The sequence below is a fragment of the Schistocerca serialis genome, chromosome 5 (assembly GCF_023864345.2).
Source record: "Schistocerca serialis cubense isolate TAMUIC-IGC-003099 chromosome 5, iqSchSeri2.2, whole genome shotgun sequence".
NCBI classification, from domain to species: domain Eukaryota; kingdom Metazoa; phylum Arthropoda; class Insecta; order Orthoptera; family Acrididae; genus Schistocerca; species Schistocerca serialis.
The window spans coordinates 109,084,791-109,111,585 of NC_064642.1; the positions used below are offsets into that span (position 1 = coordinate 109,084,791).

The 26,795-nt window shown below is 43.0% G+C and overlaps 1 protein-coding gene across 1 annotated transcript in view; it reads right to left on the reverse strand.

Moving 5' to 3' along the window:
- Positions 1–26,795, reverse strand: part of LOC126481775 (hemicentin-2-like) — a 699,774-nt gene that overhangs the window by 136,797 nt on the left and 536,182 nt on the right. The window contains exons 6-7 of the mRNA XM_050105729.1: positions 17,162–17,313; positions 610–754 (exon numbers count right to left, since the gene is read on the reverse strand). Coding sequence (XP_049961686.1) covers positions 610–754; positions 17,162–17,313 — 297 coding nt within the window. The remainder of the gene's footprint in view (positions 1–609; positions 755–17,161; positions 17,314–26,795) is intronic.

Consider the following 26,795-nt stretch of genomic DNA (forward strand, 5'->3'; position numbering starts at 1 on the left):
TGTGATGTCCTTAGGTTAGTTAGGTTTAAGTAGTTCTAAGTTCTAGGGGACTGATGACCATAGATGTTAAGTCCCATAGTCCTCAGAGCCATTTGAGCCATTTTGATACGAAAATTTTTTCGAGTATTGTTGTTTTCGTCGCTAAATTCGGCAGAACTATTGAAATTTTGTACAAAGAACTCTAGAACTATTCTACATCTATCAAGAACTGTGAAAAAAATGTATATTTCTCGAAAAAGGGGTGCTAACTTCACACGACTATTATGAAGGGCGTAATGCATAGGTACTGTAAATCCCCTGCATCGGCGCTTGCTATATTTTATTCTCGGACGCATCAAGTTTACCTACGACTGATTCTCTTGTGCCGTCTGAATTGTTTTTCGCACATGCGTATTTACTCCAGTATCATTCCATGAAGTGGTTTTTAAATGAGTCACAAATTAACTTTCGAAATTGGAGTACGATTACGAGCCAAAATATCGAAAGAAGCGGTTAAGCAGTCCCGAACGATGCCAATAATGTGATGGAATGTTGTGTCCGCCGGGAAACGCATGCAGAGCAGCTGGAGCGTGGTCGGAACGCGCACAGTGGCCGGCGCCGGACGCTTACAGTGTATCTGCAGCTGCGCGCCGTCCTCGAGGGCGTCGCCGCCCACGGCGGTGTTCTCGGCGCGGCACGACAGGTGGCGGCCCGCGTCCTCCTTGCTCGCCACCCACGATAGCGTGCTCGTCGTCGTGTTGCCGTCGTTCGACGTCTGCAGCACACAAAACACACACACGATGCAGTATCAGCAGGGAGCAAGTAGTAAAGCACCGTGTTTAGAAGTGCAAAGGTAGCGTCACGTAACGTGGCAACCAGACACCATAGCTACAAAGGGATACATATGTAGGCGACGTGTTGTATCTAGAGGATACTGTACATAGGAACACGTGACTATTTGTGCTTGTGCGGAATTTGTAATAATTTCGCGTTCTCCACTTTTACACTACTGGCCATTAATACTGCTACAACAAGAAGAAATGCAGATGATAAACGGGTATTCATAGGACAAATATATTATACTAGAACTGACATGTGATTACATTTTCACGCAATTTGGGTGCACAGATAATAGATCCTGAGAAATCAGTAGCCACCTCTGGCCGTAATAACGGCCTTGATACGCCTGGGCACTGAGTCAAACAAAGCTTGGATGGCGTGTACAGGTACAGTTGCCATGCAGCTTCCACACGATACCACAGTTCATCAAGAGTAGTGACTGGCGTATTGTGATGAGCCAGTTTCTCGGCCACCATTGACCAGACGTTTTCAATTGGTGAGAGATCTGCAGAATGTGCTGGCCAGGGTAGCAGTCGAACATTTTCTGTATCGAGAAAGGCCCGTACATGACCTGCAACATGCGGTCGTGCATTATCTTGCTGAAATGTAGGTTTTCGCAGAGATCGAATGAAGGGTAGAGCCACGGGTCGTAACACATCTGGAATGTAACGTCCACTGTTCAGAGTGCCGTCAACGCGAACAAGAGGTGACCGAGACGTGTAACCAATGGCACCCCATACCATCACTCCGGGTGATACGCCAGTATGGCGATGACCAATACACGCTTCCAATGTGCGTTCACCACGATGTCGCCAAACATGGATGCGACCATCATGATGCTATAGACAGAACCTGGATTCACCCGAAAAAATGACGTCTTGCCATTCGTTCACCCAGGTTCGTCGTTGAGTGCACCATCGCAGGCGCTCCTGTCTGTTATACAGCGTCAAGGGTAACCGCAGCCATGGTCTCCGAGCTGATAGTCCATGCTGCTGCAAACTGTTCGTGCAGATGGTTGTTGTCTTGCAAACGTCCCCATCTGTTGACTCAGGGATCGACACGTGGCTGCACGATCCGTTGCAGTCATGCGGATAAGATGCGTGTCATTTCGGCTGCTAGTGATACGAGGCCGTTGGGATCCAGCACGGCGTTCCGTATTACCGGCCTGAACCTAGCAGTCGCGATAGGCTACAATCCGAGCTTTATCAAAGTCGCAACCTGATGGTACGCATTTCTCCTCCTTACACGAGGCATCACAAGAACGTTTCACTAGGCAACGCCGGTCAACTGCTGTTTGTGCATGAGAAATCGGTTGGAAACTTTCCTCGTGTCAGCACATTGTAAGTGTCGCCACCGGGGCCTGTCGGTTAAATTTCGTGTCTGTAGCACGTCATCTTCGTGGTGTAGCAAGTTTAATGGCCAGTAGTGTATGTACAATGTGAGAAAATTATATTTTTTGTCTTTCTCATATAATTTCTTTGGTTACATTTAAATTGAATAACTTTATTTAAATTGTTTTGTGTAGAACTACCAATATGTGCAAACGATATGTTTTGTTTAAAGTGATTGTTTGCTGTAATGTAAACTACTGACCTACACTTACGGTTCTTAGTTATTTTGTATGTAAAAGTTGGTGTGGTTCCCCTCAGGAACGGAACTTGGTAGCGCGCGCAAAATGTGGTTGACATGGATGGAAAGGTGGAAGGTAGAGTCAGTCGGGGATGAGCTACTGAACCACCTACAGCTCACGAGAAGGTTGTGAATTGTGCTTTTGCCGAGAGGGGCTTTTTGTGCCGTTTTCCAGTGTACCAAAGCCTCAGATGGATGCAGTAACTAGCTGGAGTTACGAAGGAATTGATATCTATCATCGCCACCAAGAAATGACAGAGTCCAGTAATTCTACTTGCAAATCCACCTACCAACATGCACTCGCCACCACATTGCGCAATCACTGCAATGGAACAGAAGAATTATAGTAATTTACAGTGAAGGATCAGCTCATAGGATGTTATAGTGTATTCAAATATAAGGTAAATTATAACTGAACTGTTGTACCTACAGTGATTCATCCTCAGTCACATATCCACTTAGGGTCCCTCCCGCGCTAAAGTGCTTACCGAGTGTCCTTTATTGAAAGCGTATTGAAATTAATATTGTTTGTTGAAAGGATCTTACAAATATCCCAATTTTGTGTTTCACTGCAATAAAGGTTCGGAACTGCAACTGTGGAGAGTTACATGTTCCTGTAATGAAAGTGCTTATTAATAGTGTAACAGGACCCACAGTTTGCCTATTGTGCTAAGCTAAATAACGATTAATAGAAAGACCACTAGCTATGATAACAGTAAATTCTTTTATTCAAAGGCCAGTGATAAAGTGTTTGTTAGTGAAATACATTTAACTTTCATTCTAAATAGAAAATTATTTAGCTGAGAGAGACTTAACCTATGCCCAGTTCAAAATTTTGCAGTGAACTACATTTACAATTTTTTGTCAGATAGGAAAATGTCTGAAAAGTAGTGCTGAACCTACGTCCAATTTATGATTCTACAGTCAATATTAATAGTAACGTTATTGAGACTATTCAGTTTGAATAAGCCCTGAAGGTAATAGTGTGTATCGCTATCTGTTATATTTATGCAAATAGTTTGTTCTGCTCTGTCACCTCCAACCTTAACGTGAAAATATATAGGTGACAGAGTCCATTGCACTCTCGTGTGACAAAAGTATAGGCTGTGTTTGCCCATTGAAGTTACTTATTTTCAGTTTCTTGAACAAGAATGTTACTCATTCTTATAACTAATTAGGCTGGCGACCGTTTTTATTATCGTTTGGCCGCTGTGGATAGGTAAATTATTGTTTGTTACTGTTTAAATATTTACGTAATTCTGACTTTCACTTCCGATAAGCCACCTCCGTTAGGTGTATTACGGTCAGCACAACTAAATTCCTCTCAGAGTGTGACACTACACTGTTGCTTTCTGCCATAATTGCTTTAACAACATAGTACGTTACGCGATCCGCCTCCCACTTAAAGGTCATGGTATAGTAGCCGTGGAAGTGTTATAACGTAGCGAGGCAACCAGACACCATAACTGCAAAGAGATGCGTATGTAGGCAACGTGTTGTACCTAGAGAATACTGTACCTAGGAACACGTGATTGTTTTGCGTTTGTGCGGAATCTGTATTTACTTCGCGTTCTCCACTTTTAAATGCTATATCATATACTGTACTAAAGCTATACGGTGGATATTGTTAATTTTTAAGCTAAATAATTTTAGAGAATGTCAAATCAATCACCTTTCACCCGTCTAATTTTCAAATTGACATTTTATCAGGCTACAAGTTTCGGCGATATACTAAGCCATCTTCAGGCCCCTGACCGACTTGTAGGAAAATTCCGACCTCGATTCAGGTCAAAATAGAGGCCGGAACCGAGGTCGGAATCTTGCTACAAGTCCGTTAGGGGGGCTGAAGATCGCGTAACGTATCGCCGAAACTGGTAGCCCAATAAATAATCGTTTGGAAATAAGACGGCTGAAAGGTGTTTGATTTGACATTCTGTACTGAACAGCCAGATTCCGCAACCATCTCTGAAAAGATGGACATACATAGAAAGAATTGTGTGAATAAAGTGCTGTCCAGGGTGCCTCTCTTAAGAGTGGTCAGGCGCCTTTTCTTTCGTAGCTAGGCAGATATATGCAGTATCGTTTTGCGATGTGCAGCTTAGAGTCAACCCAAACAAATTCTGCTCATCGTGTCTTTCGGAAGACGGCCATTGTCGACGTCATTTATCGGTTTATCCCGTATCAAAGAAAATTAATTTTAAATCGGAATTTTACGTGCCTATTCGATAGAGCCCTTCTAAATTAATCTAGTATTATATTCGTTTTATTGATATGTATTAACGGGGCTAATGAGAAAGCGAAGAAAAACAGAACCCCAGCAGCGAATGAGTAGCGCGGTAGCTGTCAGTGTGGGCCAGGGCGACGCTCTCGCTGCTGGAATACCGATTGTTCTTCGTGTTTTACTGTCCCCGGTAATACATATCGAAAAAACGAATATCGCAGTAGAGTAATTTAGGAGCGCTTTATAGAATAGTCACGTAAAATTCCGATTTGAAGCTCATTTTGTTTGATGCGGGAGAAACCGATGCATCACGTCGACGCTGGCCGTCGTATGAAAGAGACTATGAGCAGCATTTGTTTCGGTTGACTCTAGTTGTACACTGCAGAAACGAAACTGCAAGTATTTGGAGGTTCCTACCCCATCCTGTGGCATCTAGTAGTCAGGCCTACTAGATGAGTGGCTTGCCAAGCTAGAGCAATTATTATTCGTACATCAGAAATGTTTTCATTGGTTATCATACCCACTGCAACTATGCTTGAAATATGAGCCCTAGTGGCTATCATTTAAGCTATAATTTATTCTCGTCCTTACTTCTTAACACAAAGGAATGTACAGCGCACCTGACTAATAGCTAGTGCGCCGGCCGTTGTGGCCGAGCGGTTCTAGGCGCTACAGTCTGGAACCGCGCGACCGCTACGGTCGCAGGTTCGAATCCTGCCTCGGGCATGGATGTGGGTGATGTCCTTATGTTAGTTAGGTTTAAGTAGTTCTCAGTTCTAGGGGACTGATGACCTCAGCAGTTAAGTCCCATAGTGCTCAGTGCCATTTGAGCCTAATAGCTAATGCACATTTCTGATGGACTCACTCCACCCTGGCAAGGCCACATTTCCTTCCTGTGGAATGTATTTTATCCAAAGCTTGGACATCCCAGCAGGAATGTGGAGGTTATGGTAAAATACCTCAACAAAATGGCTACCCACAACTCAATAATCAGAACCATAACTTGTTTCATATATCTCCTATCTTACCACAATAAATTCTTTCACGCTATTGTTGAATAATTCCTTGCATTACATTTAAACACAACAGTTAAACAAGCGATTGTGCAGCCAATGGGCATGACATAACATTAGCGTTTTACTATTCTATGGTCTCGTAATGTTTCTGTCTATTGCTACTGTGCACTTTCTGGACTGGTAAAGAATCTCTCGCTACTTCATTCTCTCTCGCACTCTCTTAACATCATTCATTAGCAACATAATGAATTTACTGACTTTCGTGCTGTACTAGGGAAACTAATGCTTGACTCGCCGTATTTGAAACTAATTTGCTACTGTCTCATGCAAATCACACAGCTTAAATACACATAATAAACCACACTGCAGTATAAAACACATCTCAAAAACAAAATGTTTGGTTTTCTACTCGTTCTGCTTTCCCACATTAAACAAAAGTCATCCCAGATTCACACGTCACTGACCCACGTAATAACTTTCCTACCACAAACTCTGGAGGATTTATGCACATCTCCCTGTGCAACGCAACCCACGTGGTGTTGCCGAGTAGAAGACTGACTCGGTTCACTCTCAGAGTATCTGAATATCAGGCTGGCGTCACACGAAGGTATCTCATAATGGAAGTTTTGGTATCGTATTTGTCTCGCACACGGATCCTCAACTGAATGCTTGGACAAGCACTTCCAATTCTTTTTATTGTCTCATAGTCAGGTTGAGACTCACGCTGTACTCACCACGTGGAAGAGCTTGTCTCTGATGCAAGTTCTGCGCACGGAAATCTTAATTATTTTCAACTTAGATTTACACAGGCAAGTATTTCATCTTAACACTACCACACGCTAGTATTTTGTCTTATAAACAACACGTGGTTTCTTTGTCACTTCCGAAGAATCCTATGTTATCCATGAATTTTTACCTGCCTTTCTTTTGCAGAACAATTTACATTAGCCTCCCACCAAAAGTTTCTGGAAAGAGAAATTATTAGTTCATTTACTCCTAAATATTCTACACGCACACCATTTTCATTTAACTTTGTTTTTCTGGAGCTCACATAGAGCATGTCTTCACACCTCAGGAACCAGCGACAGAGTGCTGAAACATGGCCGTTCATCCGATCATCCCGCGCTTCCGCAGAAGTGGTGGAGGACCTTGCCACCGTGTTGGTCAGTCACATTCCAGGCTCTCTGGTGCTCTGGTATACTTCCTGTCTTAGTTTCGGCCAAAGGTGACCAGAGAACCGTCTCAAAGAAGATTACAGAATCTACCTTCACAATCTGTGATCAGCAGACAACCAGCCATTCATTCAATTCACAAACATTATCAAACTGGATTCAGGGATCGATTTTAAGGAAGTGCACATCTGAATAATTAAAGATACAAATTGCCCTTCTTTCCTACACTGGTGCTGGCCGGTGTGGCCGAGCGGTTCAAGTCGCTACAGTCTGGAACCGCGCGACCGCTACGGTCGCAGGTTCGAATCCTGCCTCTGGCATGGATGTGTGTGATGTCCTTAGGTTAGTTAGGTTTAAGTAGTTGTAAGTTCTAGGGGACTGATGACCTCAGATGTTAAGTCCCATAGTGGTCAGAGCCTTTAGATCCTACACTGGTAACTGGCTTCGGTGTATTAAATAAAATGGTGTTATTCTACTAAAAACGCACCTCTTACAAGAACAACAAAGTGTGGTGTTGTACATCTTTTCTATGTCGGGCAGTACTGTACCCTTTCAGTATGTACCAAAATACCACAGAAAATGCGTCTGACAATTGGTAGCAGAGACACCGTATCAAGCATTTTACTCACTTAAAATTCTTTACCTTAACAATTAATAATATCTTCGAAATGGCTTTAATACAGTTTATAATAAAACACTTAAAACTCTAAAAGACGAGATAATTACAATGCTGCACAAAAGACAACCACATATCTAATAACAGCAAAGACCGCAGAAAGTAACGGAGACTGATTATGGTGGTCTCTGGTATCGCACTAGATTAATCTGACTCCGCTCTGAGAATCGGCATGTAAAATTTCGATTTAAAAATCATTTTGCTTGTAACGCGAAACGGACCAACGCTCTACGACGACACTGGGTGTCGCATGAAAGACATGGCGGAAAGAATTTGCTTGTGCTGACTCAAGCTGCACTTTGGAAGCACGACATTGCAAATACGTATATGCGGAAACAGCAGAGAAAACGCACCTGACGACTCAGAGGCACCCACTGTAATATATTTTTAGAATGTTTGTATAAAATGTGGACAATTAAACCTACTTCGTTGGTCGGGTATCATCTTAGAAGAAGGAGGTCTTTTACCAGCGAACATGTTAAACTTGCAAATGATCGTGTTGTACCTTGGAACATGTTCTCATATATGGGAAAACCTTACATTTGCTGGGTAATTTTTGTAATTTTAGAAAAAGGCTGCGGCACATGTATAGAAAAAGCCGTCATTTGAAAATGGAATAAGAAATATTAAACTCCTATGGGTGGAGGCCAAAGTCTGAAAAGTGTAACAAGGTACAACACTCTCAACTGCTGTGAAAAAGAACGCACAGTTCCTAGGCATACTCACGGATCCTGGAAATGCAAACTAAAATAAATTAGGAAATGCATTTCCCCGTCCCAAAATCATTCCACTCTCCACTCATTCCAACGATCCCTCCAAATCGATCTCAAGAAATTCAGCACCCTGTGCTGCCAGTGGCACATTTTTAAGAATCATGCAAAATCCCCAACAATAACTCTAGGAAAAGACGCTCGATCGTTCCGTCCCAGCACTCTTTCCTGGCAGTCTGCAGTTGTCTAATCCACATAACTGAAACATGACGTGAGTAGCGGGTGAAACTCGTCACCGGCCAATGTACCTTTCTTGCTGAAATGTTGTATAAAATTCGAAACGCTTTTAGCCAAGATAGGCAACGTCAGAAGTTGTAAGGGAGAGTTTCAACAATGTACCCATTCCTAGTTTGTAGCACAGCTACAGAATTCTTACTTTGTAAGTAACCTAGATTTAGTGATGTAATAAAATGAAACAGCTGCAACTGTCCTTTCGATGTTGTTTATGATATAGCAACCAGTGTTGGTGGTTTAGTATACGATCTTCAGCCCTTAACTGACGCTGAAGGGGGTGAACTCCAATCGTATACACGATCCCATCAGTGGTCACCATCTACGAGCTGGCTTCCGTAGACTTCTGTAACAGTGATGTGTCTACAACCATCAACTATCAACTCACCGCTGTTGCGGTAGTCTATGGAGGCCAGCTCGTACATGTTGACCACTGGTACGATCGTGTGTACTATTGAAGTTCACCCCCCTTCAGCGTCAGTCAAGGGCTGAAGATCGTGTACTGATTCGCTGAAACTGGCTGCCACACAAGAAATAACGTCGGAAGGACAGCTGCAGGTGTTTCATTTTATTACATAAGTGAACGGCTAAGTTCCACAAACATTCATTCAGGATGCACGTACAAAAATTTAGTGAGGTCAGCGAGAGCTACGTGCTTAATGGAGCCATACTCTCATATATGAGAGCTCTGCGTTGAGGAATAGATCATCTGAAGACAGGCTTGATTTTGTTGTAAGTTTGTAGGACGTGTATATTTCTATTGTCTATTGTCAAATCACAATTTATGAAAGATGTTTATATTTTATTAATAGGATTAAGTAGGAATAATTAATATTTGTCATGATGGAAAGAATTGTGGTAGCGGGGAATGTCTGCACCAAAGTATTGTTGACAAGAGAGACTGCAATTGATATAATTTTTAAAAGGGCGGGAGAGACCGCGTATGGATACATTTTAAGAAAAGAGCGGGAAAGACCGCGCATTGATACTTTTTGTAATGGTAGCAGGGATTGTCTGCACCAGAAAGCATTGTTGGCAGGAGAGACCACACTTTAGCGTTCGTAGGAGTCAGTACTAAGTGGGATGTGAAGCGAGTCGGTAGCCGGTCTGAAGCGAGAGGTTGAGAGGAGTAGTGTGCCTGCCAGCCACCAGCTATGATTTACAAGAGATTATGAACGGATGTGCAGAGACATCAACTAACTATTATCATATTGGGAACTAATAATACTGAATTATTTTCGTTGCGAAACTCAAGACAACTGAAGGTATGTTTGCGCAATGCTAGTTGTAAGATTATTGTGAAATGTAAGTCCCATTTGAACTTTTGTAAAATCATTTCATTACCAACAGTAAATATTTTAAGCGTTTTCAGAATATAATAAATTTTTGCCAGCAATGTTGCATTACTGATTATAATCCATCCCAAAAACCATCAACATAAAACTTTGCAAAAATTTTATTGTTGTCAAGAAAAAGTGTAACTATGAATTACGTAACTTCAGTCAAATTAATTAAAGAATAACGTCAGCTTTGCTAATAAAGAATAACGTCAACTTTGGTAATAAATACAGCCACTTATTATGCCAGCCCACCATCAGTTAACAGAGTATAGTAAACCAGAGTAAGTATATTCATGTCACAGTTCGATGTAGCAGTCAGATGGCGTCCCAGTAACAGTAAAAAAAGGTAAGGAACAGTTTTGGGTTATTGCAGATAACGACTGAGGGCCACGACGACGACACATTCCATGTTTCGTCAAAATAGTCAGAAAATCGCTTTTAATAAGCAGCAATTAAATTTGTATGCTAAGATTGAGAAAAAGAATAAATTTCAAAGGGAAGATTTCATTTATTATTATTAAGCAAGATATAGAAATCCTAAGGGAAGGTTACATGGGTTATTGTAAAAGGGAAGGTTATCATTAACAAAAGAGGTATAGAGGAGACGGGAAGGTTTCAAGTTTTCACCTAACTTTTTGTGTACGTGGCGACGAGAATTACCATTATAAGGTAAGCGGCAAAATAAATTTTTATTTATGGGAAACATACATATAATAATTTTAATTGTCAGATATTTATGTATCTACATTTGTTGTGATTTCTTTGTAGGAAACTGATAGACAGAAAATCGCGACGTCGTCCCGCTAGAAGTTTCCGATTTTATACCATTACAATCACATGCAAAGAAAAATATCCTGCAGTTGAGGATGGCCTTACTTAAATCACTTTGTAATTTAGTCTTAGACTATAATAAACCCCAAAGTGGTACAACTTAACCATCTGTCCCTTAAAACATAATGAAAGTGTGTACTGAAGAAGCTCTTAGCAGTAAAATGGGTACCGGCGTTAAAATTATTGATATCATTTTACCAAAGACCTAATTATATTGTACCAGATCTATTTTAATTATTTTATCAATTCATTTATGTACGAAGGGTTGTACTATCCTGTCATTGCTTTTATACTAAGCAGCTCTAAACTGTGACTCCCAAGCCGCTTCAGTTGCTTGCGCTGCAGCTGCAAGCATAGTAAGCTAACGGCAGCCTCTCACGGCAGGTCATTGTGTTTCTCATAGTTTTCTTGTGTTTTTACATATTTTGACGGCGGCGACATAGGCTATAATTTTTTTGTGATTTCTATTCCAGTTTAACAAGACACTAATGTTGTCCTAGTGCAACTATTAGTACAAAATGTGAAAATACAATAAATGAAGCAAGTGAAAGATAATACAGAATGAGACTGGTAGGAAGTGGAAAATGGCTAAGCGGGAATAGCTAGGAGATAAATACAAAACCCTAGGGACATGCATGACAAGGGAAAATAGATATCTTCATCAGCGCCTTTAATAATCTATCTGTTAAATTCTTATTCTACTACATACCAATAACCAGTAAAAGAAAAATTAAGCAGAAGTATTATGAAAAGACAGTTACAAGTTAAATAAATTCTGAAACAGAAGCTATTGGAAACTATAACGAATTTCCGTTTTCAAGGCGTGTGAAATCATTACGATATTAAAAAGACACAGTTTATTTGCAAGTACAAAATGTTCCATTACCTCCTCCTGTTTCTGAATACAAGATGTTGCATGATAATGATTTAACAGCTCACAATATTCTAAAAAACTGTAACATTTTGTTCACCATTAAACTGTGGACGCATAGCTTTAATATATTATACAGCACTTGAATGTGCGGAACGTGAAATATTTAAAAATGCTACACAAAGCACAAAATTATGTTTAATAACAACAGAAAGTGTATAAAATGGGGAAAGATCATGTGGCGGTCTCTAGTACGCTTTCCTTCATCTGGTTCTAAAATCAGTCACTGGACTGAAGTATCGATCAACAAACACCCTGGACTTCTAGGTCCACTATTGTCTAGGTAAAATCTTCTCTACTTTATTTAGTACATTTTGGCGGTTTAAAATGTCCTTCAGTCTTAACCACAATAGTTCTGTGTTTGCGACACTCGAGCTAAACCCATTGATCTATTTACCGAGAGTAGAGAAGGGCCGTCACGCCGTCTCATTCATCTAACAAGAAATTCTACAAATTTTACGAGGGCGTCCTGACAAGCTATGCCTCCGAACTTTTTATGTGAATACTCAAAACTTTTTTAAATGAAACAAGCGTTGTTAACATTTTACGTCTTTATTGTTTATACCTACATGTTTGCAGGTGTCTGCCGATAGAGGGCTTCGATCCGTAGCGTGTAGTGCTGGTGTGTAACGTAACTATGTCCGTGCATGAGAAACAGCATGTTGAGTTTCGAATTCGAAGAGTTCGTCCACACATGTAGCACCCTCTCCAACCACATACGGGAACTGCAGCACTGCAGCATCTGCAACAATTGCCGCGCAGAGTCGCCGCGCGGCCTAAGACGCCCTGTCATGGATTGCGCGGCCCCTCCCGCCGGAGGTTCGAGTCCTCCCTCGGGCGTGGGTGTCTGTGTTTTTCTTAGCTTAAGTTTAAGTTATTTTAAGTAGTGTGTAAGTCTAGGGACCGAAGACCTCAGCAGTCTTGAGTATATTTGAAAATTTTTTGCACCAATCTGACGCATTGGGTTTATGTCGTCGATATACTCCATATAGTCCCGACTTGACTTCATCCGATTTTCAGCTGTTGGGAAAAGTTAAAGAACACCTTGGAGGACTTGCTTCTCATAGCGATAAAGCGGTGAAAGCAGAGGTGAAGTTGCGGCTTCGTCAAAAAATGGTTCTAATGGCTCTGAGCACTATGCGACTTAACTTCCGAGGTCATCAGTCGCCTAGAACTTAGAACTAATAAAACCTAACTAACCTAAGGAGGCAGGATTCGAACCTGCGTCCGTAGCGGTCGCTCGGTTCCAGACTGTAGCGCCTACAACCGCACGGCCACTCAAGCCGGCCCGTGGCCTCGTCAACAATGACAAACGTTCTACTGTGACACTATCAAGAAACTGTTCTCTCGTTCAGACAAAGTTGTTCGTCGCCAGTGTGACTATGTTGAGAAATAAGTGCACAGAAATGAAGAATGAAGATGTTAATTGTTAATAACGTTTGTTTTATTTAAATAGCCTCACGAGTGTTCACATGAGTAATTCAGATGCATTACTTTCCAGCACGCCCCCGTAAGTTACGTTATTTATTAAGTGTATGTCTTGAGAAATCTTACATTTAATATGTGATACAACAGTTACAAAAAATTGTAGCACAAATAGTGAATAACGGTAGTTCATGTAGGGTAAAAGGAAACAATTTACATCATGAAAAGTATACAAGAAAGACTTACATCCTTCAACTTCCGAAGTGTGGTCTCATAGAAAATTTTTCTAACTCGCTCTCCAAGGCCAGTTGCGGTAGAATACTTCTATACTCTCCCTACCCTCCTTAAATTGTCAAGCCTACTATGTTTTTTGTCGGTTGCGTTATCACCTTCTGTGCTTATTGTTGACTCGTGTTATTGATGGGTGTTGGAGTCTTATAGGCTGCGCCTCCTGAGCAACGTACCTGTTTCCTTCACTACGGTACCGTATAGCTCAAAATGTGTTCGCACGAATGTGTCAGTTTCAACTTTCCCGAGTTTGATGAAATTGTTAGTCGGCCTACGGAGGAAGGTGTCAGTCACATAGATGAAGAAATAAACAAAATAAGACGACGATTTTACATTAGCCAGTGATCACAATTCTGCTATCGAACAAGAGTATCATTCACAAGAAGAACTTCAGGAAAGGTGTGATTGGGATCTGTCTGTTTCTTCAAAGAAATAGTTAAAGTTCCTGTTAAAATTGAATTTGTTCTGTGTGTTGGTAAGAAAAATGTAGTTCCCAGCAATGAGCGTCAGTTTGGCAGACTTTCTTTCTGTACCTACCGGGTGGAATTTTTATGCGTAAATTTACAGAAAAAAAATGGCTCTGAGCACTCAACTGCTGAGGTCATTAGTCCCCTAGAACTTAGAACTAGTTAAACCTAACTAACCTAAGAACATCACAAACATCCATGCCCGCGGCAGGATTCGAACCTGCGACCGTAGCGGTCTTGCGGTTCCAGACTGCAGCGCCTTTAACCGCACGGCCACTTCGGCCGGCCGTAAATTTACACACTGGAATTTTGTTTTTATTTGGAACTTTATTTGCTACAGAGATTGTATAATTTTCAGAATGTAAAATGCTCTAACAGTCAATTTATGTCTACTGTTTAAGAGAACCACACAAAATTATGTGCTTCCGTGTGATAAATAGTAAAATGCTGCAGGCTTTGTTTAGTACAATAAAATAAACTAGAAGCATTTAACACTTAAAAAAATTGTAAAAGGAAGTGTTGTATAGCACAAATTGAAAATTTCAAATGATTTTTTCCTTAAATATCGATTTAAACATGGGAGTCCCACACACTCCACCTCGTGGAATACGTTACAGAAAAGTCACCTCGCGAGTTAAGGGATATTACGACAAGGTAGAAAAAATGAAAAAAAGGTAGAAATGGGCCTATGAGTACGGGCTGAAAGAGAAAAAAAGAGGTACGTGGTACAACACGAGTGCTGAAGAGAGAGGCAGAGGAAATGTACTGACTGACTGAGAAACGAAAAGAGAAAGTACGGCAACTGGAGATGATGGGAGCATTTGCTTTACTGTTTGATTAAATATTGTAAAGAGAAGTTACGAGGTTGGCTGACTGAAGCGCTGCAGCTTTTTCTCGTACACCACAAGGCAGTGAATTCTTGTCAGAGTGTGGGGAAGCTTTTTTCAGAGGTAAAGAGAAGCAACAGAAAACGAGTTTGCGAATATTTTGTACGATAGGCACAGCTAGGACACTAAATAACCGAGACCTTGAGTTACGGTTATGATGAGAATTGCTTGATCTCTAATGTGAAGTACTTGCTGGCATGAGCACAGAGAAGCCGATGAAGTAGATGTACGAGTGGTATTTAAAAGATACCAAACTTTTGAAATAGGGCCTTAAACGGCAATCCCAGCGGTAAGTTTAGGCAATAAACTACCGTTAGCCCCGTTTCACTGGCGAGCCACTGTCGCTCAAGGGAGCACTTGCAAAAGCTGTTCCTCAAATTATAGACAGAGTGTTAATGAGAGAGCTTCATAAACAATGTGTGCGTGTGTGTGAAATTTTGCTACAAATCTGGGAAAAATTGTCGCAGTGATTGGGCAAAGCATCTCCTTGTCCATAAAAGTGATGTTAGTGTGTTGTGAACGTATTTTCTCGACTGCAAACGCACTTTCCACCAGGAGGTTTTGTGGTGTTACCGCCAGACACCACACTTGCTAGGTGGTAGCCTTTAGATCGGCCGCGGTCCGTTAGTATACGTCGGACCCGCGTGTCGCCACTATCAGTGATTGCAGACCGAGCGCCGCCACACGGCAGGTCGAGTCTAGAGAGACTCCCTAGCACTCGCCCCCGTTGTACAGCCGACTTTGCTAGCGATGGTTCACTGTCTACATACGCTCTCATTTGCAGAGACGACAGTTTAGCATAGCCTTCAGCTATGTCATTTGCTACAGCAAGGTGCCACATTAGGTTACTACGAATGTATTCTGAACAGATAATATTGTGAATCATGTACCGTCAAGAGCGACGTTCATCAGCAATGGATTAAAGTAAAATATCAAACTAATTACGTCCGCTTTCTGAAATCTAATTCCTTGTCTTGTTCCAGACCTCACGTCAGTATAGTTCTTCCCCCCTCACGCCAGCCTGCATGAGCCAAAACGCGTGCATTTCGGCCCCCATTCCTAACATGGTGTTGGCTCTTCTGCCAACACAACAGTTTTCACCACCTGATCAGATCGTAAGCAAGAAAACCTACCAGTGAATTATAATGCGTGTGAGGGATAGCGCGCCAGAAGGAGAGCTGAATTGTGGAAAAACTAGACTTGGATGTTGCGTCGTGTGAATGCGCCGGCCATGCACCGCTCCTCGACAGTACTGTCTGCCAAAACATCAGACTCCCGTTGTTCTCCATCCACCCTGTTTCCCGGACCTAGTCCCAGCAGACAACTTTTCCCCTGCCTAAAGTTAAAAACACGTCGAATAAATGAAGTTAACAAACCATAGGGGAGATACAGGACAGTTCTTTCCAGAGATGGATGAAACGATGAGAACGGTGTATTTCCAGTGGGCAAGTTTGATGGTATCAATGCTTAAAATGCAGTGCAACGAACAATAAGGATGTTGTAGGCAAAGGTCCGTCTTTTCGTGAATATCCCTCCTAGAGTGTTGTAACTTTTCTGTCTGCAACCATCGTAACTGGGAATATCAGTCTGGACCAATAGTTGCTCCGGCAGAGGTCACTCCTACTTTTATACTATGTTGTGTACATAGTTCCGCATAGTCAGCGCGTACACAACTTTCCCACTAGAGCGCGCCCTGCTAAGCACAACAGCGCAGGTGCAGCGCTCGTCCGTCTCCGCACTACGAGATGGCGCTTCCTTAGAGACGGACCAAATTCTGCTTCCGCCGATTCGCGTATTAGTATGTAACGCAGCCAATGCGATTGCTGCTAATGTAGAACCTTTTCTCCTCGCGGATCACACTCGCGCAGTGATACATGAATGCGCAAGGTATTATAACAAGTGTACAGACCTCCGAGTAGTCAGTCTCCATTAGTCTGTACCAGTCTGCATTTGTCTTCACCAGTATGTACCAGTCAGCATGATCCTGTACCAGTCTATAGTCAAGTTTCAGTCTGCACCCAATAAGATTATCATATTATTGTACATATCCACGAACATAAATTTATAGACACTTTGTCGAGTATCAGAGATATGTGAGAATAAGATTAACGTACCAAGACCAAAGGAACTTCAGATTGTCAATTGTAAACAGCATCCAAAATCAAGTTACGTAATGTCTATGCTTTTTACTACTTTAATAAATATGTGTGAAAATTAATCAAGTTCTGTTTAACGTTTGTCACCGTAAATCTGCTACTCTAAGCGTGCAAATGGCATTTCTATCGTCTGACCTAACGGCAGAAGATAAACACGCCACAATAAGACCACGAGACATATTGCTGACTTCGCCTACTTCGTTAGAGCGACAAGTCAAATAATCTGATGGTGTGTGTACCGAAGGTCTTACAGTACGCACACCACATACTAATATTTATTTTAATTGCTGTTTGGCGCTTACCGTCTCTTTGGAGTGTTGGGACCTCTGCCCATTGAACCACCAGGTGATGCGCGCCGGAGGTCTGGAGCCGGAGGACTGGCACAGCAGGTCGTAGCGGCGGCCGGCAGACAGCGGCTGGCTCACCCCAAGCAGCCGCACGTCCAAGGGTTGCACTGCGAGCAGAGAGTCTAGTCAGCAGCCGTAATTAACTGTGCTAAAGTTTGTCAGCGCTGAATGATGTGTGTGTGTATGTGTGTGTGTGTGTGTGTGTGTGTGTGTGTGTGCGCGTGCGTGTTCTGAGTGAAAGTACATGATAGGAGAAGCAAAACGCTGATAACTGTGAATGTATAGCTACAAGCCGCCACTGACTTTAGCGTAAAACATTGTTCTAGTTATGTCAAATGCGTTCGAAGTTTGAATTTCGAGATTAATTACTTATCTAACTCGGCTAAAATTTCACCCATTGTCTATCTCAAGCTGAAATACAATACCACGTGATATGCTGCAATTTACGCTCGCATCTGTTGAAAGACGGCCGCTTCCGCAAGAGCGTTCGTCACGTCGCTCGGTCGCGCGCCACGCTATGTCATGTGTTAGCTCTAAGACGAGCCGTCTGTTGGCGAGTTGCATCTTTGCACGACACTGAGAGGTGTATCTTAATAGGAAGCACAACCTCTGACCGATGCCGGCCAATATGAGCCCTGGCGGCGCAAATATCGGTTTTGACGCCTCGGGCAGCTGTGCACAAAGCACTCTTGTCCCTGGCGGTTCATCAGATGGTCGTGTTTTAGACGCTTATCATTCTCTTTCGTGATGTGCAAATTCAGCCAATATCTAACAGGATTGCGACGACGTCGAAATACGGTGAAGTCGCAGACAGCGACGAGTATTGAGTAGATGTACATACATAGATACATACTTCCCGCAAGCCACGTACAGTGCTTGGCAGAGGGTACACAGTACCGCTACTAGTCATGTACCTTGCTATTTCACTTTCAAACAAAGTGAAGGGAAAAGACTGCTGTATACATGACTCTGTATGAGCCCTAATTTCTCGTTTATTTTTGTTTTTTTTTTGTGGTTTTAGGTCGAACAGCTACAGTGGTCATTAGCGCCCAGACTAAATTATGAATGCACTGCGAGGCACAACGTTAAAACAGCAACTAAGAAGGACAACACTATAAAAGGCACATTAACAGGCAATGGATTAAAAGAAAACAGCATAATCAAATGTCCTTAGACAGGTTTGTCAAGTGGATAAAACGAAGAACGCGAGCAGCTGCTTCTGGGTCATCCGCTAAAATTTCAGCCAGAGAACATGGCAGGCCAATATCAATGCGCAGTGTATTAAAATTCGGACAGGACGTTAAAATGTGGCGTACCATCAGCAATTGCCCACGTGGGCAGAACGGCGGTGGCTGAACCGGCAGTGTCCAATCCGTAACCGGGACAAAACGACCTCCTCCCGCCGGGAAGGGCGTGAATAGGTCGTCCAAGCCGAGGGGAGACGTTTCAAGGCCCGAAGCTTGTTTTCAGTAAGTGTAAACCAATCGGCCTAATTTCTCGTATCCTATCTTCGTGGTCCCTAGGGGAAATGTATGTTGGCGTCAGGAGAATCGTTCTGCAGTCATCTTCAAATACCGGTTCCCTAAATTTTCTCAACAGTGTTCGTCGAAAGAATGTTGCCTTTTGCCAGGGATTCTTATTGAGTTCCCGAATCATCGCCTTAACACTTGCATGCTGTTCGAGTCTACCTTTAACAAATGTAGCAGTCCGAATATGAACTGCTTCTATCTCGTACCTTAACCCGACCTGTTGCGGATCCCAAAGACTCGATCAATATTCAAGATTAGGTTACGTCACTAAATTAGTACTTGCTTTCAGGTTCTGCCGAATTATGTTAATTTTCACGTTGCATTTGCATACGAATTTGCAATGGATAACGTCACGTTTTTATTCTCTCTTTCGACCTTATCACCAATTGGCGTTCAGTAACCGTCCGTGGCTTAGCCGTGCGAGAATGGAAGTAATTTACAAACAACTTCTCTCACTTGTAAGATCATGTTTTTGAAGCATTAATTTTAATTTTTCTTTTTGTAATGTGGTTCAGTGGGGATGTTAAACAGAGTGATCTGTACTTTTTATTTATCGCCGGCCGAAGTGGCCGTGCGGTTAAAGGCGCTGCAGTCTGGAACCGCAAGACCACTACGGTCGCAGGTTCGAATCCTGCCTCGGGCATGGATGTTTGTGATGTCCTTGGGTTAGTTAGGTTTAACTAGTTCTAAGTTCTAGGGGACTAATGACCTCAGCAGTTGAGTCCCATAGTGCTGAGAGCCATTTGAACCATTTTATTTATCCATGATGGACAACATCAAGCATTGATCAGCCAGAACATTATGACTACCCACTTAATACCTCATACGCCCAATTTTGCAAGGCTAACGGCGGTGACACGGCGTGGCGTGAAAGCAATGGGGCATTGATTGGTAGGCAGCTGTAGGAGTTGGCACCACATCTGCACACACAAGTCACCTCATTCCCGTAAAGTCCGGGGAGGGGCCGATGAGCTCTGGCTCCAAGTTACATCACATCCCAGATGTGTTCGATCGGGTTCATATCTGGCGAGTATGGGTGCCAGCACATCAATTGGAGCTCGCCGCTGTGCTCCTCGAACCGCCCCGTCACTCTCCTGGCCTTGTGACATGGCGCTTTGTCTTGTTGAAAAATGTCAGTGCCGTCGGTTAACATCATGGTCATGAAGGGATATCTGTGGCCTGCAATGAGTGTACGATACACTTTGGCCGTCATGGTGCCTTGAACAAGCCCCACTGCACCCATGGATGCCCATGTGAATGTTTCCCGAAGCCGCCGTAAGCTTGTCTTCGTGCTGTAGTACAGGTGTCAAGGCGCCGTTCCCCTGGAAGACAACGGATTCACGCATGATGGAGAAGATATCGGAATTCATCAGACGCTCTGCTACTCCACCAACGCCCAGTGCCGATGGTCACATACCCAGTTCAGTCACTGTTGACGACATCGTAGTATTAACATCGGCACATGGATGGCTTGCCGGCTGCCGACGCCCATGGTTAGGAGTGTTTGGTGCACTGTGTGCTCAGTCACACTTGTATTCTACCTAGCATTAAAGTCTGATGATGTTAGTTCCACCACAGTTCGTCGTCTCTCCTGTTTTACCAGTCTGCCCAGCTTATGATGTTCACATGTGTAATGACGGCTAGCCGCCCAACCCCACGGCGTCCGGACGTTGTTTCACCTTCGTTTCGCCACGTGTTGAAGAGACGAATCTCAGCACTCCTCGAACACCCGACAAGTCGTGCGCTTTCCGAAATGCTCGTGCCGACCCTCCGTACTATAACAATTTACCCTCGATCGAACTCAGATAACTCGCTCGCATTCTCCGTTCTACACAAGGACAGCACCCTCACATCGACCTAAAATCGACACAGATCTGTCCAGACGATGACATGCTGAAAGTGATAAGGGTAGTAAGAATTGCCATGGAGAACGTTCCACACGGTCGTCTGGGTTACCCTGTAGTGGCGGGCCAACTGCCTGGTACTGACACGTCGTTTCACCTTAAACAATGTTAATCACATTTTCCTCCAACTCTGGTGCCCGAACATTTCGGGTACGTCCTTCACGTTTTCCTGCTTCCTGGAACGACCCTGTCTCAGACAAACGGCGAGATATTGTTGCAAACACTGAATGTTGTGGTTGTTGTCGGCGGGGATAGGTCTCCTGATAGAACATTGCTTCTCGCCGCCCGTTGTCATTTGCCTTTCCGTACGTAAACACCTTGTCGGCAGGCTCTCGATTCGAATACAGTACAATTGTGTACAACGCTGTGTCACACTTTACAAGATGAGTCAGCAAGAGAAGTGAATCTGACGCAACATTACCTGGTACTATAGCAGGAGAGGGCTTTGGGGGGTGATGTATGAGGAACAGTACTACCTCGTAGGAGGAAACTACGCATACTGAAGAGTGGCTGCATGGTATAGCACGTATTAGTACGTAGTCTCTGTAACAAAGTGTGATCTAATAAATGGTCTCTAGCATGGAAACCGTGCATTTCCGCACCCTGCAAAATGTTCTCAATCACTGACTGACTAAACCGCCGAATCAGAAAAGCGCCCACTGCAGGCAGACGCAGAAACTGAAGCTAGCTCTCTACGCAATCTAGAAAGAGCTTCCACGACACCGTATATTAAAGGCGAGAGGGTGCTTATACTGTTCGCATTCTGTTAAAGTATTAGTCAGCGTCGGCCGGTGTGGCCGTGCGGTTCTAGGTGCTTCAGTCCGGAACAGCGCTGCTGCTACGGTCGCAGGTTGGAATCCTGCCTCGGGCACGGACGTGTGTGGTGTCCTTAGGTTCGTTCGGTTTAAGTAGTGCTAAGTTCTAGGGGACTGATGACCTCAGATGTTTAGTCCCATAGTGCTCAGAGCCATTCGAATCATTATTAGTCAGCCTCGAAAAAATTTGTGTCTCCGTCTCGAACTAGATTTGGACCGATTGTATTTTCATGAAAGAATGATTTAGTGGTTAAACTTTCCTCGTTTATATGTGGTTTTATCTTTGTATGACTTCGAATGGTCATTAAACTCATGTGGACGTAATTTTATGTTCTTGCAGTTGTGCTCGATAAGTGAGTACTAGACTCCGCTGACTTCGATTCAAGTATTGCAGCCTTCTTTTACTTAATTTATTCATTTTTTTCGAGACTTTCATGGAAGTAACGTTCAGTTTCCCCACTTGAAATTTCATCATTCACAGTTGATTGTATGCCCGCTACAATTTGCCACCGGCGGGGAATAAAACCAACAGGGACATCAAGATAGCATTACAAGCTACGAGGTAAGGAAACATTCACCTGTTGGGCTAGTGAAATTGCAGCAAGCTTGCTGGATTTTCTCGTAAGGACTGGTTAACGCAGTCATCCACGTTTAACAGTTCGTAAAGATTAATTTGCACTGTTGTCATGTCCGACGCAGTAATCTGTCGCTGCTGGATTATTCTGCATATCTCAAGCTAATTAGTTAATCGGTTTGATAGTGGTGTAAGAGAGGATTCACAACACATTACTGTGCGTCCATATATGAAGCGTTCGTAAAACTCCTTTATCGTTGAGTTGCACGCAAATGCCTGTAAATGGTTTCCACTTGGATACAGCAAAGGTTTGACAATATTTTATGCGTTATGGTTAATCACTTTGTTCCGTCGTTTTACAGCTTACTGGAATCTGACGAGCTCATCGGTCGTCTGCCGGCGACTGATGCTTTCCATTGGCGGGAAAAAGACACAACAGCACACTACTGACCCTCACTACATCTCAACTGAGGAAAGTCTCCCGCCCTCCATTGGTTTATGAGGGAAAGAATTCGATACTCTTTGAACACACTTCATAACGTTTCCTCACCTTGTCATGTACATGAAACGCCATCTGTGGTGTTCTACCTTACGATGGCAGTGGACGTAACGCCTATGCTCATCAGTGCAGGCATCAATGAGCAGATAAGCCATATGCATTATACTGACTAACATTTACGTCAATGTTAAAAGATAATTTAGACGTCATCAAGTAATTGGTAAATTCAGAACTGAAAGAAGATTAATTAAGATTTTCATGACCAGGCTTCCGATGTGTCTAAAAAAGGCCTTTTGGGACCAATGTGCATCCCCAGTTTTTATTATCACGGTCACAAATAGTCTTTTAATGTGAAAAACCATTAAAAAATTAGCGCAGCTCAGTGCAAAATGGAGAGACGTGTGTTGTGTATTACTAGCACAGGTGAAACAACAGACTGTTGCGGAAGACGTGACTATGACAGTAATGAAAAAGAAATCGATGTGGGGAAGATATGTACCCATGTGGTAAGTACTAGGTAGACCGAGAGAGGCAGAGTTGATGGTAGAAATTGTGTACATGAAACCAGAAAACATAAAGGAGTGACCCGGATGCGAATTGTCGAACTCTCCTCCCTCCTGCCAACCTCATCATCTCAGAGTTGCACTTTTATGTCCGTACTGAACGGAAAAATCTAAAGGGGGCAATAAATGCCCAATGCCGTAATGACAATAAATACAGGGTTGTTAAAATTAAACTTCCGCTATTTAAGCCAATGTAGACGGGAAACTATGAACCATGTTGGTATCCAAATTTATAGCTGTGATGTTCAGACTGTACGCTGTGCCGGCCGCTGTGACCGAGCGGTTCTAGGCGCTGCAGTCCGGAACCGCGCTGCTGGTACGGTCAGGTTCAAATCCTGCCTCGGGCATAGATGTGTGTGGTGTCCTTAGGTTAGTTAGGTTTAAGCAGTTCTAAGTCTCGGGGAATGATGACCTCAGATGCCAGGTCCCATAGTGCTTAGAGCCATTTGAACCATTTGAACTGTACGCTGTGGGAATTTCGTTGTTAGTAGTGTGGTTTGAGCCCAGCTGTTCAGATGCACAATGGAGTTCATCTAGCATTGCTCCTTAGCTCACTCGGGACCTCCGTAACAGATTTGGGGAGAAACGAATCGTTGGCCTATCATTTTCCTCTGTGTGACCACCAAGAACACTAGATTTGAAACCGTGTGATTTCAGGCTGTTGGATTAAATAAAGTTCAGTGTTTATCAAAGGGGTACTAACGGACATTTAAGGCTAAAGATGAGGAGAGCCTGAGATGTTTCTGTCTTCCCAGGCTTTCGCGGATGAACATGATTGTCATATTGAGATACACTTGTAATCTGGACTGTAGACATTTTACGCAATTACCAAATGTTAACAACGACAACATCCAAGACATTAACAAAGGCTAAAGAGTGATATTAAAATTTTAGCCTCGAAGGATATCAATGATAAGTTTCGCTGATGACATTACTAGCCTCAGAGAAAAATGTAAAAGTAATGAGAAGTAGTAGAAATGAGAACAGAGAAAAACTTAACATGAAAATAGTGATAACGACCTAGACGAAATTAAGGAATTCTGCTACATTGGAAACAAAATAACCCGTGGCGGCCAAATCGAGGAAGATACATGAAGCAAACTAGTGCACGAAAAGGGGGCATTCCCGGCAAATAGAAGGGTACTGGAGTCAAACATAGACCTCAATTTCAGGAAGAAATTTCTGTGAGGTTACTTTTGGAGCACAGCACTGTATGGTAGCGCATGGACAGAAGGAAAACCGGAACAGATACGAATCAAAACGTTTAAGATGTGGTGCTGGTGTAGAAGAAGTGCACTGGTAAGCTAAGAAACGAGGAGGTTCTCCGCACAATCGGCCAAGAAAGAAACGTATGAGAAACACTGACAAGAAGAAGGGACAGAATGGTAGGACACGTGTTAAAGCATCGGGGATTAACCTCTATGGACCTAAAAGGAAGTGTAGAGGGTATACACTGTAGGGGCAAGCAGAGATTGGAGTACATCTAGCACATAATTAATGACGTAGGGTGCATGCGCTAGGAGAGGATCGTCGTGCGCCATATCAGACCAGTCAGTAGACGACTGACTAAACAAAAGAACCCACTCAGGTGGAATTTAAAATCTGTTTCTTTCAATGGTTTGTTCTTTATTTCTCTCTCACGTGCCCTTACACAGGTTTCCACAAAGTTTCATCGTCCTATGACCACTCGTTTTTCTTGAGGACCCTGTGGAGTAGTGGAACCTAAATTGTAAACACGTTGTAGATCAGTCGAAGTACACGAGTGACATTACAAGAATTGTGTGTCGACAGCACTAATGAGTCGAAGTTGTATCCTACAGGACGTATTAACTCCAGTGCAGACTGTCCAACAAAAAGAGGCCTTTTCGAAATTTGCCGTTGATGGCGTTGTCCACGCACGGTGCCTCGACCACTGTATTTACAAACAATATCTGCCCATGCTAGCGGGCCCGTCGCATCGAATCGAGTTCGCTATTGTGCCTCAGGAAATTGAAGCATTAGCCCGAAGGGCAGATCACTTCCATTTATGCAACGGAATGATCGCATGCGGCTTTTCCCACAGGAGTTAAATTTCCATTATAACGGAGGCGATAGACCGAAATTCATGTTGATGATAATGGCGTCGTGCGTGCGCGCGCTCAAAGCAACGTGTGATCATGAATATTGCATACAACAATACTTACGGCAGGAGTAATTGCGTTACCACGCCCTGCGGCTCGCGAGCTGCGGGGACTATTAGCCGCACGTGACGGCCACTTAAGGGGAGTATCTGGTCAAAGCAAGGCACGTCAAGCGTCACAGCCGCATCGCCCCGCGACCGATCCATCGATCACGGCCTCGAGAAGCGGTTCTTACATCGATGTTAATAGGAGGGAACCACTTTGACCAGACAATCTTCTTTCGGAATAAGGACTTAGAGCAATAATTACACTATGCTGCATTCCTTTAAAAAACCTTGGAACGACGTTTTATGACTACAAGATGATGTTTAAATTATTTTTCACTCTAATTTAAATTTGGATTTTGGTTTTTCAGCATCACGTCAGATTTTTGTACAGGTCATGTCTGAAATTTTAGCTGGAATCAAATCTTCTTCATGTAGACAATACTTTAATAGCATTAAAAATAAATTATATACTTTGTAACCTTCTATATAATCACAACACATTAGCTTAGATAATGGTACATTTTCGCTTAAATTGTTAATAATTGTAACAAAAACGCTACACATGTAAAAAACTTAGTTTTCCGTCCGTGACTTCACTGAATTAAGTTCCTTGTGACATGGAGCGAAACCTCAATTCCTTGATTGCCTGCCGGCCGCGGTGGTCTAGCGGTTCTAGGCGCTCAGTCCGGAACCGCGCGACTGCTACAGTCGCCGGTTCGAATCCTGCCTCGGGCATGGATGTGTGTGATGTCCTTAGGTTTCAGTAGTTCTAAGTTCTAGGGGACTGATGACCACAGATGTTAAGTTCATAGTGCTCAGAGCCATTTTGAACCTTGATTGCCTCCGTTTAGCATAAACCAGTAGTTAAAAATGGCTCTGAGCACTATGGGACTCAACTGGTGAGGTCATTAGTCTCCTAGAACTTAGAACTAGTTAAACCTAACTAACCTATCACAAACATCCATGCCCGAGGCAGGATTCGAACCTGCGACTGTAGTGGTCTTGCGGTTCCAGACTGCAGCGCCTAGAGCCGTTCGGCCACTCCGGCCGGCAACCAGTAGTTAGTTATCATTTTTGCGCACCACTTTTTCTGGTATCTCTTTCTCACCGACTTGATGTACTTGTGTAACGGTTCTCCTTGTTCTACACAGACATAGCCAGAAGTTCGCAGGGATAAACTAAATATGTGAATGTTACGTCCTAATATCATGAAGCACGAAAACTGCGAAATGCATTGCATTCATCTTTCCAATTTTCACGTTTTCAATTCCTCAACACATATCTGGTGTACCATGTGTAGTGCCCAGCTTTCGACTTGGTCGCCAAGCCTTATACCAAAGTATGCATAGTAGACATTTTCACTAAACTGTTAATGTCCTGTATTTATTTAGCAATAAAGTAGCTACCACAAAAGCAACAGAATACGTCTGGGTTATTCAAATAGTCGAGGAAATTCATTTCTAAGAAACTGCAAAACTACATTTAACAGCACAACTATAACTTCACATTATTATAGAACATGCCAACAACAACAACAC